At 38.3% G+C, this 15,326-nt stretch overlaps 2 protein-coding genes across 8 annotated transcripts in view; one reads left to right on the top strand and one right to left on the bottom strand.

Moving 5' to 3' along the window:
* Positions 1-9,175, top strand: part of GNAZ (G protein subunit alpha z) — a 49,773-nt gene extending 40,598 nt beyond the window's left edge. For both annotated transcript variants that reach the window (XM_064392568.1, XM_064392569.1), the window contains exon 3: positions 7,095-9,175. In XM_064392568.1, coding sequence (XP_064248638.1) covers positions 7,095-7,439 — 345 coding nt within the window. In that variant the 3' untranslated portion in view covers positions 7,440-9,175. The remainder of the gene's footprint in view (positions 1-7,094) is intronic.
* Positions 1-15,302, bottom strand: part of RSPH14 (radial spoke head 14 homolog) — a 73,234-nt gene extending 57,932 nt beyond the window's left edge. For 2 of the 6 annotated variants that reach the window (XM_064392570.1, XM_064392571.1), the window contains exons 1-4: positions 15,192-15,258; positions 14,267-14,715; positions 12,914-13,016; positions 12,613-12,731 (exon numbers count right to left, since the gene is read on the bottom strand). In XM_064392570.1, the coding sequence (XP_064248640.1) occupies positions 12,613-12,731; positions 12,914-13,016; positions 14,267-14,465 (421 nt within the window). In that variant the 5' untranslated portion in view covers positions 14,466-14,715; positions 15,192-15,258. Of the gene's footprint in view, positions 1-4,375; positions 4,575-12,612; positions 12,732-12,913; positions 13,017-14,266; positions 14,716-15,118 lie in introns of all 6 variants that reach the window. The other 4 variants (XM_064392575.1, XM_064392576.1, XM_064392574.1 and 1 more) reach the window with 4 other exon arrangements.
* Positions 15,303-15,326: the final 24 nt, after the last annotated feature.

The following is a 15,326-nucleotide window of genomic DNA, read 5'->3' as shown; positions in this document are numbered from 1 at the left end:
ACACAGCAGCCAGAGGTTTCTGCAGCATGAAACTTTGCTGACTTTGGGGCAGTAAAAGCAGAGTGTTAACAGCTGTTTGCTGAGCAACTGAAACACACCAAACCCTCCCTTAAGGAGAAAAACCAAGCTTCCTGCCCATTTTGTGATTCTCTTGGGTGCTTTTACTGCAGGCCTGGCAGCACTGCCCTGGCTGGACACTGGCTGGGAAATGTGTAGGTTTTATCATGCTGGCCCATTGGGACATGAAGTTTCTTTCATCAGCTGCAGCAGCATTACTTTTGCCCATCTATCCCTATTACTGCTTCCCAGAAACGCTGACTTGTGTGGCAGTTCTGTCAGGCACAGGACCAGTATTGGCTGCCCCATATTTCTATTTTCTTGAACATACCTTTTTCTAGAACTTTCCTCTAGACTTGCAATTCTCTTATGGGTAATGATAAATATAACACCTATCACATGCCTATTTTGTGACTTCTAAATATAATTTTCCTGTACTTCAGCTTACTTAAAAGATATGTATAGCCAGTCACAAGCAATAAATCAGTCTATGAATATTTCTCCATTTCTATTTTGCCCCTTTTCTTGTTTGTGGAACAGCCTTTAATACTCTGGCCAGACATACAGGAGTAGCCTTTATCTGGATCTTCTAGCATTTCTACAGAATGATGAATGTCCCACCCTTTCTGACCCAAGAACTCAGTAACCTTTTCCACTGTTCTTCTAAGACTTTTCTATATATCCTTTCTTTAAATTCCCTTTAATTTATAGATCCTAGCAGAAGCACCTGTTGTCCTGTTCCTTTGCTTGGAAACCCCCTGGCTCAAAATCTAATCCTCCAGTCAGGAAATTTAACCAAACTTCTTTCTCAGCTCAGCTTCCTTTACTACAACCATAGCCTGGTTGTAGTTAGTAGGATTAACAATTCTGCATTGTTCCTGATCTAGGAATATAAAATAGTTTTGATAGATAGTATTAAAGATTGCTTTACCCCAGTCTGTCACTGGCACAAGTATTACACATATGTAACAACTACATACCAATGTTTAACTGAGCATGCACTCCTAAGGCATGACTTGCTGCAGGCCTGAAACATTTCAGGGATTCATTTTCAAAGACAAATGTTCAGGATTCTGTTAAAGTAATATTCCCAATTAAATCTGCCTTGTCTGGTTTGGTCCACAGTAAGTCTTTGTAACACTGCAGGGTTTTCTCAGTCACAGAGAACATACATGATAAAATATTCATGATGTTGTTCATTGTCATCCCATACAATAGCCAAGCCTAAAGGTCCTCTTGTAATTCTCATTCACACTGCCAGATTCAGTTATTATCTACAGGGTTCTATGTGAAGACAATAGCAATATTCAACAGGAAACCATCATGGGAGATAGTATGCTGTCCTATCACTTTATAAGGTTTATTTTCCCTTGCTTCTCTGAAAAAGAGGTATCAAATACTGACTACTGCCTCCTCTACCAGTTCTACATTTGCATGTGAAAACTGTAAGCATGAACAATTACAGTACATTATCTTTAAAATAAAGAAGAATTAATTTGGTAGCTTACAAATTTCGTTTGCTAATATATAGTTTCATCCTGATTTGAGAATAAATCTGATTTTTAAAAAACTCAAAACAAACTTGTTTCATGCTTAATAAATTTTTTTGCCTTCACAATATAAATAGATATCTTCCTATCAAAATCACACACAATTTCTTCAGGGCTGCACTTCATAATACATATGTTTCTCAGCCTTCTATAAGCTCATTTCATAGCAGAGATTCAATATTCACACAATATAAAACCTTTTACCATCCCTTTCAGTTTCCCTTCATTGTGGTGCATAAACTAACATGCTATGTTAGGTTTTCACCTTTCTGCACTTCACAGTCCTCCTGTATGCAGGACACTGAAAGGCATTTTGCTAGGAAGGACATAAATAGCTGGCATGTGCATTCATGGATCTGTATGGTAGGTGCTATATTCACATAGCTGCTTTTAATCATCCTGAGCTCCTTCCTGTTTTGTTTACGATGTGACTGAGCAGGATTTCCTGCAGTGGTTTTAGACCAACGTAATAAATTGTTTGGGTGATGGGATAATGAGTTTGTCTGCTGGCAGAATAAGTTAAGCTGCTAAGTGTCTTAAGGACACTTCCTAGTGAATTCACAGTGGGACTTACTCTTCTATGTCACCTCTTCTAATTTGGACAGTTTAGAATTCCAACATTTTCCAGGAGAACTTTGGGCTCCTAGGATTGGGATGAAAAAATTTAGAAACCAAAAAAATATTGTCTAGTCAAATCCCTATTGCTTACCCCATTCCTTCTGGGAGATGGCAAGGCTAGAAACAGGTATCTACAGGACAACCCAGGTAAAGAGTTTTATCCCAGTGTAATTCTACCTCAGTAGGGTTCCTAATTTCTTTGAGAGGTTTGGACTAAGTCTATTTACTTCTCTCCAACAGATAATTTCTTCTTTTGGATTTTTAGATTAAAAAAAAATTAAAAATTCATTAAATTATCATAATTTTCCCCATTTTGTCCAAGCATATACATTCTTTTAGAAGTCTTCTTCCTTTGAACAAAAGATGAATCATACAATAGTTTTGTTTGCCTCTCTTACCCAGCACTCAGTCAGGACTGCCTGACTGCGACACAGGAAGGACATTTCAACTAGTTCTCATTGTAGTCCTTTTTACAAGAAGAGAGTGTCTCTTTGTATTTACCCAAGCTATCACTTGCTTTCTGTACTTTTGTTTGTGAAATTCTTCTGTTTTCCCTCTGCCTTTACTCAAGCATAGTTTGAATTCCTGAACCACTTTGATTATGAGTTTCCTGGGCAATGGTATTTCCTTCATTTGTTTTGTAGACTGTCCTTATTTCAGAATGGATTCCTTTTTTTCCCCCCCTCTTTTTTCTTTTAAAATTAAGGAAAACCATCCAACTGGTTTTACCCCACTACCCCTTCTTTAAATACTTTAGCTTCATCTGCTTTCTTCAGAAGACTTTAAGTTATGGATCTCTAAAGAAGATATTTGAAATAGAGAGTTTGGTGCCATTTTGTGAAATAGCTCATAGCTACCAGCATATGCTAAATGTCAGCCCCTATTGCAAGGAAAGTCTCTACAGGAAAATGGCAATAGCTTCCACTGGTTATTCCAAGATTTACTGACATTTAAAGATTTTCTAACTTTTCTAGAAAGTAGATATTACTATTCTTGCACAAATTTTATTCATTATTGTTTATGGCTTACACAAGAAAAAATTTACTTGGTTTAGTTACGGTTTTCAAATCCCCAAGTGCCTACCATTTTTAAAATAGTGATGATGAAAGAGATATAATGACTGAAAGATGAAGTTCTTAAGCTTTTAATACAAATGATAGTTAATTCCCCCATTTGTGATAGTTTCTCTCTTCATAATTTTTCATTTTTAATTTCAAAGCTCTCCCAGCTGTGACTAGAAAGCTTTAACATGAAAGCTGAAAGGAGATACTACATTACAATTTGGCTCCATTTATAAACTCTGTTCTTTTACCATTTACAAACTCTGTTTTTTTAATTACTTGCTATCTTGATAACTGGGTCTTCCCTTTTGAAAATGCTTACTTGTTCAGAACTCTTTCCTGCTAAGCACACCTCTACTGTTCCAGAGGATGACCAGGGATGCTTGTGCCTCTGCAAACTATTGGAAGCATAAAAGCAGCCATCTGTTCCTTAGCATGTTCTTTCCCTTAAGCAACCAATTCCTTGTTCTTATGCTCAGAGAAGAATTTGCAATTAGCCCCCAACAAGGCCATCTGGGTAAGGCATTGGCATTATCTTGCTTATATCCCCAACGTATAATTATAAAATTACAGCAGCACATTTTTACATTTTTTCTGACCACCTGGCTATGTACTCCCTTCAGGATTCCAGAACTGGAAAAGACATTGCAGAGAAGAATGCCTATCATTATTTTACTATGTTTTCTTCCACCTTTGGGAGTCATACAACAATTTATTCTATTTTTATTATAATAAGCCATAACCCTCTCAAGTTCACTTTCCCTATGATATGTAAAGTAGTTTTACAACATTGTCAAAAGCAGAAATGAGCCTGTTATGCTGGGGGTATAGGAGTGGCTGTACCATGTATGTTTAGTGTCAGCCTTAACCTTAGAACTGTGGATATATCACTTAAGGTATGGCAAGAAGTCATGTGGGATGAGGAGATGGAACAGTGCTGGGGAGAAGGACTCAGGGGTGCTGGTGGGTGAGGGCTGGCCCTGCCCTGTCTGTGTGTGCTGGGACACAGAAACCTCCCTGAGCTGGGCTGAGTCCCCAGTATGGGCAGCAGGGGAGGGGGGATTCTGCCCCACTGAGGTGAGAACTCACCTGCAGCCCTGGGGTCCCAGCACAGGAAGAACATTGTGAGTCCAGAGTTGGAGTGAGTCCAGAGGAGAGCCACCAAGTTGAATAGTGGGATGGAGCACCTCTCCTATAAGGAAAGGCTGAGAAAAATTGGATTGTTCAGCCTGGAGAAGACAAGGGTTAGGGGTGACCTCACTGTGGCCTTCCAGCACAGGAAAGGAACCTACAAGAAAGATGGAGAGAGACTAAATACAAGGGCCTGCAGTGACAGGACAAGGGGGAATGGCTTCAAACTGGAGAACAGCAGATTGAGATTAGGTAATAAGAAACTCTTCCCTGTGAGTGGGGAGACACTGGTACAGGTTGCCCAGAGAATCTTTGGATGTTCCATCCCTGGAAGCGTTCAAGGCCAGGTTTCCATGGCCATGGCAGGAGATTTGGCTAGATGGTATTTAAGCTCCCTTCCAGCCTGAACCACTGTATGACTAAGAATTCAAGACTTGGGTTTTCCTTTCTGATACATTTCCTCATTGTTCATTGATACATTTTCCTTCTTTGGCTATTGCAATCATGACCTGGATTTGGGGGGCTCATTTCCCAAGGTATATCACACATTTATACCATGCAACCACAGCCTAGCACTGGCATAATATCTGCATCTTTATTGGAAATTATTCTTGGTTGGCTTACTTACTTTTTAACTTTAAAAAATTGTATTCAGTTTAATTAAGGATATTATGACTTTCAGATGTTGAGCCAATACTAAAATATTACATTGAAGAAGACATTTCTTAGGTGTCAAGATCAACAATTTACTAAAATTTTCTTTACATCCCACAAGATATCACCAAGTTTACAATCATTTAAAACTGTCTGTCCTCTTGTACGTGTTCATAACATCTCCCAATTTGTGGAAGGGTTTTAACTCTCTGCTTTTGTCCTTGGATTACAGATTCCAATGGAGGATTTGGTAGCAGATAGACAGTGTTATGATTCACTACAAAATACAGTGATGAACCCAAACCTCTTAAAATGCAATATCCAGTTGGTATGATTGTTCTGAGAGTTGGCCAAAAACGTATATTGCCTCTAAAAGATTTTTTTTTTCAGACTATTAGTAGCAAAAGCATTTTCAGTGAGATAAAAATTTCTTGCTTGGTTATTTATCAGCTACAAAATCAGGAAAGAAAATCCTGAGTATTTGAAAACAGATCTATGATGTTTCAGGGGATTATCTGTTGTGTCAGTATTTGCACTGTGAAAAGGAACGGGCAAACATATTTTTAAAGCTGTGTTTTTACACCTATAAATCTGTCTATATATAAACTAGGCTGGAGTGTCAGATGACCCCGTGTTACAAAGGAAGAAGTAAACAAAGAGCCCCCAAATCAGAACTGTCTGACCCAGCTTGTGTTTCAGTGTGCCTCAGGAGGCTGGTGAGTCAGCTTTGCCCCTGGCTGCCGAGGCAGTGCCAGCCTTGCCGGCGCTGCTGGGGCTTTGGGAATGACCAGCAACTGCCACCAGCCCTGGGTTTCACTGTAAACACAGAGCTACAGCAGAGCCTTCATGGAACTCAGAGAACACAGAATGCAATTCTGACCAAGCAACCCTTAGCAAAGGAAAAGGAGTAATAACACAAAGTGAGGAAAGTATAAGAGGTAATTAGAAAAGCTTATGCAAACCAGTCTGCTCCTATTTCAGCAACTATGCATTTTTAAGAGGCATGTTTTCAGTATATAGCTTTAGTGTAACAAAAATGACCAAAACTGTTGCAGATTTCCTTTGAAATAATAACAATACAATATATTTCATTTCCAAATAAAACAACATAAAAAGTAAACTTTAAATAAATTATATTTTCATATTAATCTTTGTGCAATAAACAGTAAACAATTATTCTCTCTTCCTCTAACCAGGTGACTCTACTGAAGTCAAGGGAGATGCACTAGACACAATTGATACAAACTTCAGGAGAATTTACAATTTATATTAGAAATACTTTATTTCTATTAAAAGCCAATGTCATCGTCTTTCCTCCACTGTTTTTTCCTTCCAAACTGGAGAACTGGCCTGAATACTTCACAGTTAAACAACAAGAAAAATGCCCAGACTCTGATTATTTTCGTCCCCTCTGAACACAAGCCAGACAAACGGAACACATACATATTTACAAATAGTCTTGTAAACCAAATATACCCTTGGTTTTTGATATCCCAAATCCCTGCTGTTCACTTACCCTGGATCACTCCCATGACTCATGATGTATGCATAACATTTTCTGAAACCTAAACAGGCTGGAAAAATATTGACCTTGCCAAAAAAGCCTGATTAAGACATTCTCTGTATCTACTTTTGACAATACTTGAGTGATACTTCTTTTAATAATCTATAATGTTTTCTATTCAAAACATTACATTTATTTACACCTACTTATAGGTGTAAACCAAGCAATAAACACAGCCTCCCAAGAGCCTGGTACCATGGACAGCTCCAGCTGCATCAGTGTCAGTGTCACCGTGGCAGCAATACCCCAGGAACATTAATGACAGCTGCTGATTTTTAACAGACCTCTCTTCTTTCAGTCTATAGCAGCATTGGATTTTAATTTCCAAACATAACTGTGGTGGTCATGCTCAATTGTTCTTAAATGGAGTTCACCTGCTCAGGGCAGCAGACAGAGCTGTGAGCTTTCCACAGTTCTGCTGAAGCACTATTGCTGACACTGTTGTTTCCTCTCCTACAGAGTCGAATGGCAGAAAGTTTGCGTCTGTTTGATTCCATCTGCAACAACAACTGGTTTATCAACACTTCCCTCATCCTTTTTTTGAATAAGAAAGATCTGCTGGCAGAAAAAATCCGACGCATCCCCTTAACAGTCTGCTTTCCTGAATACAAAGGCCAAAACACTTACGAGGAGGCAGCAGTCTACATCCAACGCCAGTTTGAGGACTTGAATCGCAACAAGGAGACCAAGGAGATCTACTCACACTTCACCTGTGCCACTGATACCAGTAACATACAATTTGTGTTTGATGCAGTGACAGATGTCATCATTCAGAACAATCTCAAATACATTGGCCTCTGCTAAGAATCCTTGGGTTTAATCTCTTTTCCTGAAGTGATAAAAAAGGGGCTAACTTCTTCCACTTCTAGTGGAAAAAAATTGGGCAATGCTTAATAGCCCAAGGAGAGAAAAGGGGGAAATCTGATATATGAACACAGTTCCTCTTATGCCCCCGGAACCTACTACATAATTTTCCCCAAATATATGTTCTGGAGAGTGAGAGCCTCCTCTCCAAGAAAACCAAACACCCCCAGTGAAAAAAAATAACCCAACCAAAAACTCAAACCCCCCCTAAAAAAGAGATTGAGGCCAAATTCTGTGGAGATGTTTCACCACAGTCACTGCACTTTTATTCCATTTGTTTCATTCCATTTCCTACAGTGGGAGTGTTATCATGTTCTGTGTAAGAAATGACTCTTCATCCAGTTGTCCTAAAATTTTATTGACATAAAAATGTAAATCTGGTGAGTGACAGATGACTTGTTTGCAGGGTGGGGAGCAGAATGCTTGTGTTGGGGAGAAAAGCTAGTTCAAACCAGAAGCTACTGAGTGACAGAGTTGAAGCAAAATACTACTTAAATCTGTAGAGAGTGGGCATGCACCCACAATATTGGTATCCACAATCAAAGTATGTACACATCCATCATGTATGCACATGCACATGACTCTCAGCATATACTATGTACACACCTCTGCTTTACTTTACTGTTTCTCATGGACACCTTGCCTATTAAAGGAATTGTTGGTGCGCAACTGTTTTGTGAGTTCCTAACTGACTAGCAGCTCTTTCTGCTCTTTCTGGCTTCAAATATGCAGCAAAACTACATGAAATGAATCTTTGAATAGGCCAAATGAAGGTCGGTGTTTCTTCTACTGTTAAGGAGTTTTATACATCAAAACAGTCTTCTTTTACATCTTTTTTTGCCAAATCTTGTGGTGTTTCATGAAAAACCAAATTATATTTAAGAAGTAGGTTAGTGTTCCTTTTTTAATACAGATTAAAACAAATAAATCACAAAGCAATTTTTAAAATTATTGTTGTAGTGTCTGGATTGCTGAATGTGAAAGTTGCCAACGGACAATTATGTTCCACTGCTCCAAATACCTTCTGGGTATTGTAATATTATAACAGATTTCCCAAGAAGCAGGAGCCATGGAGATTGTGTAGTGTATAACCTCAAAAGTCTTTTTTTGTTGGTTTTTTAAATTATTTTTTAAATGTGATGTGTTATTAGAAGGTTAAAGATGAGCGATATGAACAATAACTAAATGTCTTGTTATTTCAATTTAATAATTTAAATTATTTACAGTTTAGTGAAGTTAATGAAACTGAAGAGATGCAATCCTCAGCTCCAGGTTTCATCTCATAAAGAAACACTACTGGATGGAGTAACATTCCTGCAAAAGTTTGAATGCATAAGAAGCTCTGTGGGACTACACTGGAAAATCTCATATGGATTATATAGACCTAAGTCTTTGGTCAGTTGGTTCTTTCCCCTGCCATAGAAAAGACTTCTTAAAGACATCAGTGTAAAGTTGGTGTGTAAATAAATGTTTGATAACTGTAAAGCACATACGTACACAGAGACACAGACACACATGCACACTGGAAAATCACCTTCTACTTTTGTTCCCCTTATGTACTATGATTAGTGCAAGAAATCTCAGCCAAGGGCTCTAAGAAAATTAAAACAAAATGGTTAATAACATCAACATTTAAATTGTCCACTTCAAAAATAAATAATTCAAATGATACAGAATGTGTCTATAGTGTTTTCATTAAGCAGTGTTACGACAGTTACTTGATTGTGAAGATTTCTTCTAATCTGTCTAATTTTGAACAAGATATTTTATCCCTGTACTGAAGACTTGGGGTCCCTCTAACATTCTCTGCCAACATTTACACCTGAAGAGTCAAATGAGGCTGTGCCTTCAAGGTATAAAGGCACACAGAGATCTGTCTGTCATGGCACACAGAGAGTTTTTAGATCTCACTTGTAGTGAGGAGCTGCTGCCTGCTTGGGATATTTGCACTCAGGCTGCTTGGCTTGGCAAGTTTACTAAAATCTGTATACAGTAATTGCCAGTACAAGTTCCCCTAAGCTTTGTTTAGCAATTTATTAAATTGCTATCATTTACCTGGGAAATTGTGAAATATTTCTAGTTTAATTTGCTTTTTTACGTGTAGTGTCCAATTGTTAGCCAGCTGAATGTGGAAAAGGTGGGAAGTGAGTCAGGGCTCCCTTTCCCAATGAATGGTCTATTAGATGTTGTGTCTCCTCCACCTCTTTCATCAGACTCTGGCCTATTCAGGTTGGTGAAAGAAGAGACAAGAAAACGCCAGTGTTCATTACAGCACAGCTTCGAGGTAAGAAAGCTGGATGAAACCAAAAGTGTAGTCAGTTATCAGGAGGGTAGCAGACACTTTATATTAAAAAATAAATCTTTATTCAACTAAGAAGGTCTTTCTACCATAAGTATTAGAGATTATGAAGTGGAGAACCTAGGACATTTTAAAAAAGGCCCAAGGGGATTTCTAAAACAAAGCAGCTAGTTCTGGTCCTTATTGAGTGAAAGCTATCTTGGAAAAGAGAAATGAAAGAGAAGCACCACCTGTGCTCCTACTTGACTTAAAATCAGAAGCATGGGGAGGAACAAAGAAGTAAATAATTATGTTTAAATAATCAAGTCTCATAATCATGTTTCCTGAATAGCAATTTCTTGCTATTAACTCTCTAATAATTTAATTCCTATGATGGTTTTGATTTTAGTATTCTGCATAATGAATGGTTACTCTGTTTTCTCTCTGAAGAATTCAAGATATTAAAATAAATTATATTTTATACAGTTTTCTGTAAAAAAATCTGATTGTATTAGAAAACTGAGGCATAGGAAAGTTAGAACTAAAAAGTCTGTTGGCTGAAGACAGGTGCTGAAATTAAATCCCTTGACTCTTAGTCACTCACCTGGATAAATCATGCAATAAATTTGCATCTATTTTCTCAGTTCTCAGGTTTATCAGTGATGCAGGACACTGCCACCTGAAAGAGCTGCATTAATACAGCTGGGATTTCACTTCACCTGGGCAACAATGACATTCACAGGAGAGATGTCCCATCTGCTGCAGTAAGAATGCCATCTGTCCTTTCAGCATTTGCACTCCATACAGCAAAACAAGTTTTGAAGGGAAAAAGGTATCCTTAAAGAGTCCTTATCCACACATTCAATTAGTTATGATTTCTCAAGGGTGAAAGAGTGGAGACACTAGGAATCAGCAGTGTAGGAGAAATATTATCTCTTGGGCTCCTCCCAAACAGAGGTTCTGGCAAGCTTAAAAATCCATCGCCCCATCCATTCCACCTCAATTTTTACCTAAAAGGATTAAGTAGCCATCAATGACAGGATAGGTAATGGGTAAGAATTATTAAACCTTTCCAGTGTTAACCACACCATAATGAAAGATATTTTTTTCCCCAGAACTATTTTTGCAGTTGCTATTTCCAAGGTCATTTATCATTGCACAACACCCCTTCACTAACATTATCAAATAATTGTTTATAAAGAGAGGAAGTTTTGCTATTAATTTATTTAATGTTCCTAATTTTCTCCTCCCTCTTCTATCCTTTCCTGAATATATATATCTATCTATTTTTGTCTTTCTTCTGCCCATTTTTTTTTCACTCTGTTGTCATTCCTTCTGGAAATGTTAGTCCTCAGTGTTCTCCCAGTCTTTGTGCATTCTCCCACCTTTTGGTTTTTAACTACCCCACAGTTCCTGGAAGATACTGGTACACATCCTTAAATTTAGGAACCAAAAATACTCTCTAAGTGATTTGCTCAAAATAACCCTATTTTCCTAAATTACTCCTTTTTGGAGTAAGACCAGGTGGCCTGGCATAGAGCTAGCTGGAGTCACTGACCACTTCCTAGTTAAAACAGCTACACTTCATGCCAAGGGCAGGTACAGCCTCTGCTCCTTTTTGTCTAGCACAGAGCACGTTGCTTTATTGGCCCTGCAAATCACCTCAGCTCTAGAGATCAGCACAAATGGAGCTGAGGAGTGCTGCAGAGGTTGCTGACCTCCTCCAGCTGATCCAAGGTACACCTGTTACCCTAGGACAACATCCCATCTCATTTTCTGGATGTGAGGTGTAGAAGTGAATGCAAGGAGAAAAACAGTTTCTTGGCTAGCTGAAAAGGGCTGAATTACCAAGCAGAGACTATTTCTGTATCTGTAATATGTCAAATGAATTACATCAGGCCTTGTGACTCTTACTACTTATTGGAAAATATTTGTGGTTATCCTTGACAAATTGTCTCATAGCAAAAAGTTTTGCATCTTTTTGTTTTCCTTTCAAGTTGCCCTCCATATGTGACTCCATTCTACACTGACACAATTCTGCTCCAGAATTGGAAGATTTATCTTCCAGCTCTTAAATACAGGCATGTATATTTTTATAGATACATTATATTTTTATCTAAATACACAGAATACATGTCTCAAAAAACTCATATTCCAAGAGTAATTACTCAGAGCTGCTTTTACAGACTTTTCCATGTAGATGTTCACCAAGTTGTTAGGCCAACATACCAATATCCTTCACATGAATGGGATTATTGAAGACTTTTAAAAGGATTGCTTGCATGTAAAAATACATCTTTAGATTTTTTAGAATTCATGTACAGTTAGAGAGGCTCTAAACATTCATTTAATTCTTTTTAAGCATCAGTAATGAAACTGAATTTCTCAGACAATATACTTTGCTATGAATTTAAACAGCATGGCTTTTTAACTGATAATTTCTACTGAAATTTTATTCTTAAAATTGTAATTTTTATCAGCTGGAAGAGAAGTTTAAGACTAATACTCAGATTAAAACACTGATGAAACTAATGCACTGTGATGAACAGCTGCTCCACACCTTGAACAGAAGGGGAAAAGTGAAATTTTGATGCAAGATTCTGAAATACCAATTCAAGCATGCAGTGCACTGCATCTTGAGCAGGTAGCTTTAACTTGCATAAAACCTAAGAAAGTTAACTAAGAAAAACTAAGATAAGCCAAAATAGACAAGATACTGTTTTTAAATATGAGTTTCAAGGGAAATGGAAAAATTAAATCTGGAGCATAGTTAAATTTACCTGATTTCCTCTCTGTGTTGTCTACTTGAATACTTAACTGCTTAAAGCCTCCTACCTTCAGGTAATCTTGCCAGCATGTCAAAAATCTGATGGGTGTTCTTCCGACAGATATCTACTGGATCATCCAGGAGCCCAGTGAGGGCAGAAATGACTCCACTTCGTATCAGCCCTTCCCTAAAAACAACAATGGGGGACAGATTTAACACAACATAATAAAACTCGTATCGATTTGAGATATTTCATCTTAACTGCTCTTCTTTACGCTGCATCTGTCCGACAAAACTTAGGAGCTGCTCTTATTTCTCACTGAAACATCACTTCCCACAGGGTTCAGTAAACTTTGCAACTGCACCTACCTGCCAATACTATGCAAAGCCATTACAGAGAGAACTTCTGTTGTTTTTTGCCTGACAGTTTGGTCTTGATGCACCAGCAGAGTCTTCAGGCTGTCCAAAAATCCTATGAGACATCAGAGCACATTTTAATATTTCTTACTTCCAGCATTAATTTGAAATAGCAATATTCATAATTTTTCTCACAATTTGAAGTGCCTCAGAATTTTCAGCTTGTCCTGACAGTGAAATTCTCATTGTCATATCTCAAGTAAGGAAGAAACTTTCAAATTTCAAGGCCTACTGCCAAAAATGTCATGCTACAAACAAGCTCCTGACTCCTTATCAAGTTAAATCCTAATCCTGCAAATATAAAGTGACATAACTCTTAAAATAAGACAGTGGAGCTATTGATGTCTTTAGAAAAGCATGTTTTTGCAGGATTGACACTCACTTCTCTTTTTTGAACAGAAATAAACGTGGTGAACCATTAATGATTGTGTATGCACATATGGCACTCAACCAGAGCCAAAAAACCTTACAACCCCAAACTAACAACAATCTCACATTGCTTTGGCACTCAACTGTTCATCAAACACTAACTTAATAAATTTTGAACATGACTAGTCTCTTTTATGAGAGGCAAAAAAATGTAAAGGAAGTAAAAGGAGAAAAAAGCAGTAGCAAACAAGGATTTTTTTTCTGTGTTACATAATGAGCTATGTAGATATACCACAGACTGCTAAAAATTGCAAAAATAAGCTTGTGGTTAGGGGTTTTTTCACTCCCAAAAATCAAAACTCAGGATTCTTCCAGGCTTTCAAAATAAGTGGTGGCCAGATGTAGTCCTGATAAGTAAGTTACATTTGGTTATATTAATTTATTTTCTAATTTCTTATTATGTTCCAGGCGAGTGGGTGATGATGGTGAAGGGGTTCTAACTTTGAAATAATTAGGTTGAGGTTTTTTTATTATCCTCTGTTAGGAATTAGCTAAAATCGGAATAAAGTCTGGGGACATGTTTTAGTGGTGATTGTGGCAGGGCAGAGTTAACAGTTGAACTGGATTGTCTCAGAGATCTTTCCCAACCTTAACAATTCTATGATTCTATAGAAAGAAAGATTCTGCACTACTTTTGTATTTAGGTGTTGATAAAACTTACAGTGAGCCAGTGATGAATCCTAAAGTGATGATAATTCTTATAATAACTGTCATATATATTGTATTATAATATTCTTTACCTTTCCAAGGTAAAACAAACAGGAAATTTTTCCTGGGCATCTTGCATCATCAAAGATATTACAAGGAAAAAGGAATGTAAGAAAGCGAAGTGGTGTTGCCCCCTCATCTTGCCCACTATGAGAACAGACCACTTACCTAATGCTATTGCCTGGTAGACTTTTTCTGGATCGTGGACCAGATCACAGAGAGCCATCAGCGCCCGCTGCTGTGTCAGCAGCTCGGGAGACTGCAGCTCCTCGTTCAGTTTGGGAAGGGCCCTCCTCCCAAAGGCCACAGCAGCTTTGGTGGGGTCTATATCAGGGGGGAGGTAGGCTGAGATACGAGGTTGTGCCATCCCAAGTCTTCCTGAGAAAGATTCTCCCTATCCCTAAAAACGGTTCAAAGTGGCTGTACTTGGTGACTGGGCAGATAATGTAGCATAAAGACACCTACTGACTTTAAACAGTGCTCTGTGTCCCCAAGGAGCTCCTTTAGCAAACATACAGTGTCAGGAAGCTGTGAAAGAGGCTGGAATCGTGCATCATCAGCACTAATGTGTGTTCATCTGCTGAAGTGTCTTAATCTGGTTTAATTCTCACTGAACACTGTAAAGAAAACAGAGAGAGAAAGCTTAACATTTCAAGGAAGGATGTTAAAATTGATAAAGGGAATGTTTTTTAAAGGATTAAAGGATTCAAGTGACGCAGCCCAATGACCAAAATCGGAGGGGACTCAAAATAATAAAATTAAAGCAAAGGAAAACAAAATACCTCTTTTTTTCCAAAGGGAAAAAAAAAAAAAAAAAAAAACAAAAAAAAAAAAAAACCCCAAAACAACATTTTAAAGGGATCTGGTTAAATGCTGCCCTCCGAATTCGGTAAGGTTTGATAGAATACGTGAGGGCTGCCCCCCCGCCCTTCCCTCAGTACGGAAAGCGCCTCAGCTGATTGAATAGTGAATACTGAAAACTGCTAACAGCAAAAACAAAACCAAAAAAGTTAAACCAGCCTCTAAACAACTCCACTTCTCCCTTCAAGACAAAGGAAATAACTAAATAATCGGATTCGCCGTGTGCCATTACCGAGCCCCCGCTCCCGCCCCTCAGCGCCGGCCGCCCCTCAGCGCGCGCGTGCCCTGGTTGCCACAGCGCCCGCTCTTTGCGTACGCGCCTCTTCGCGAATAGCGACTAACGCCGCCGAGCCCCGGGTCCGTCTGC

Source organism: Passer domesticus, chromosome 17, assembly GCF_036417665.1.
Source record: "Passer domesticus isolate bPasDom1 chromosome 17, bPasDom1.hap1, whole genome shotgun sequence".
Classification (NCBI taxonomy): Eukaryota; Metazoa; Chordata; class Aves; order Passeriformes; family Passeridae; genus Passer; species Passer domesticus.
This window is presented reverse-complemented; position numbering and strand designations above follow the sequence as displayed.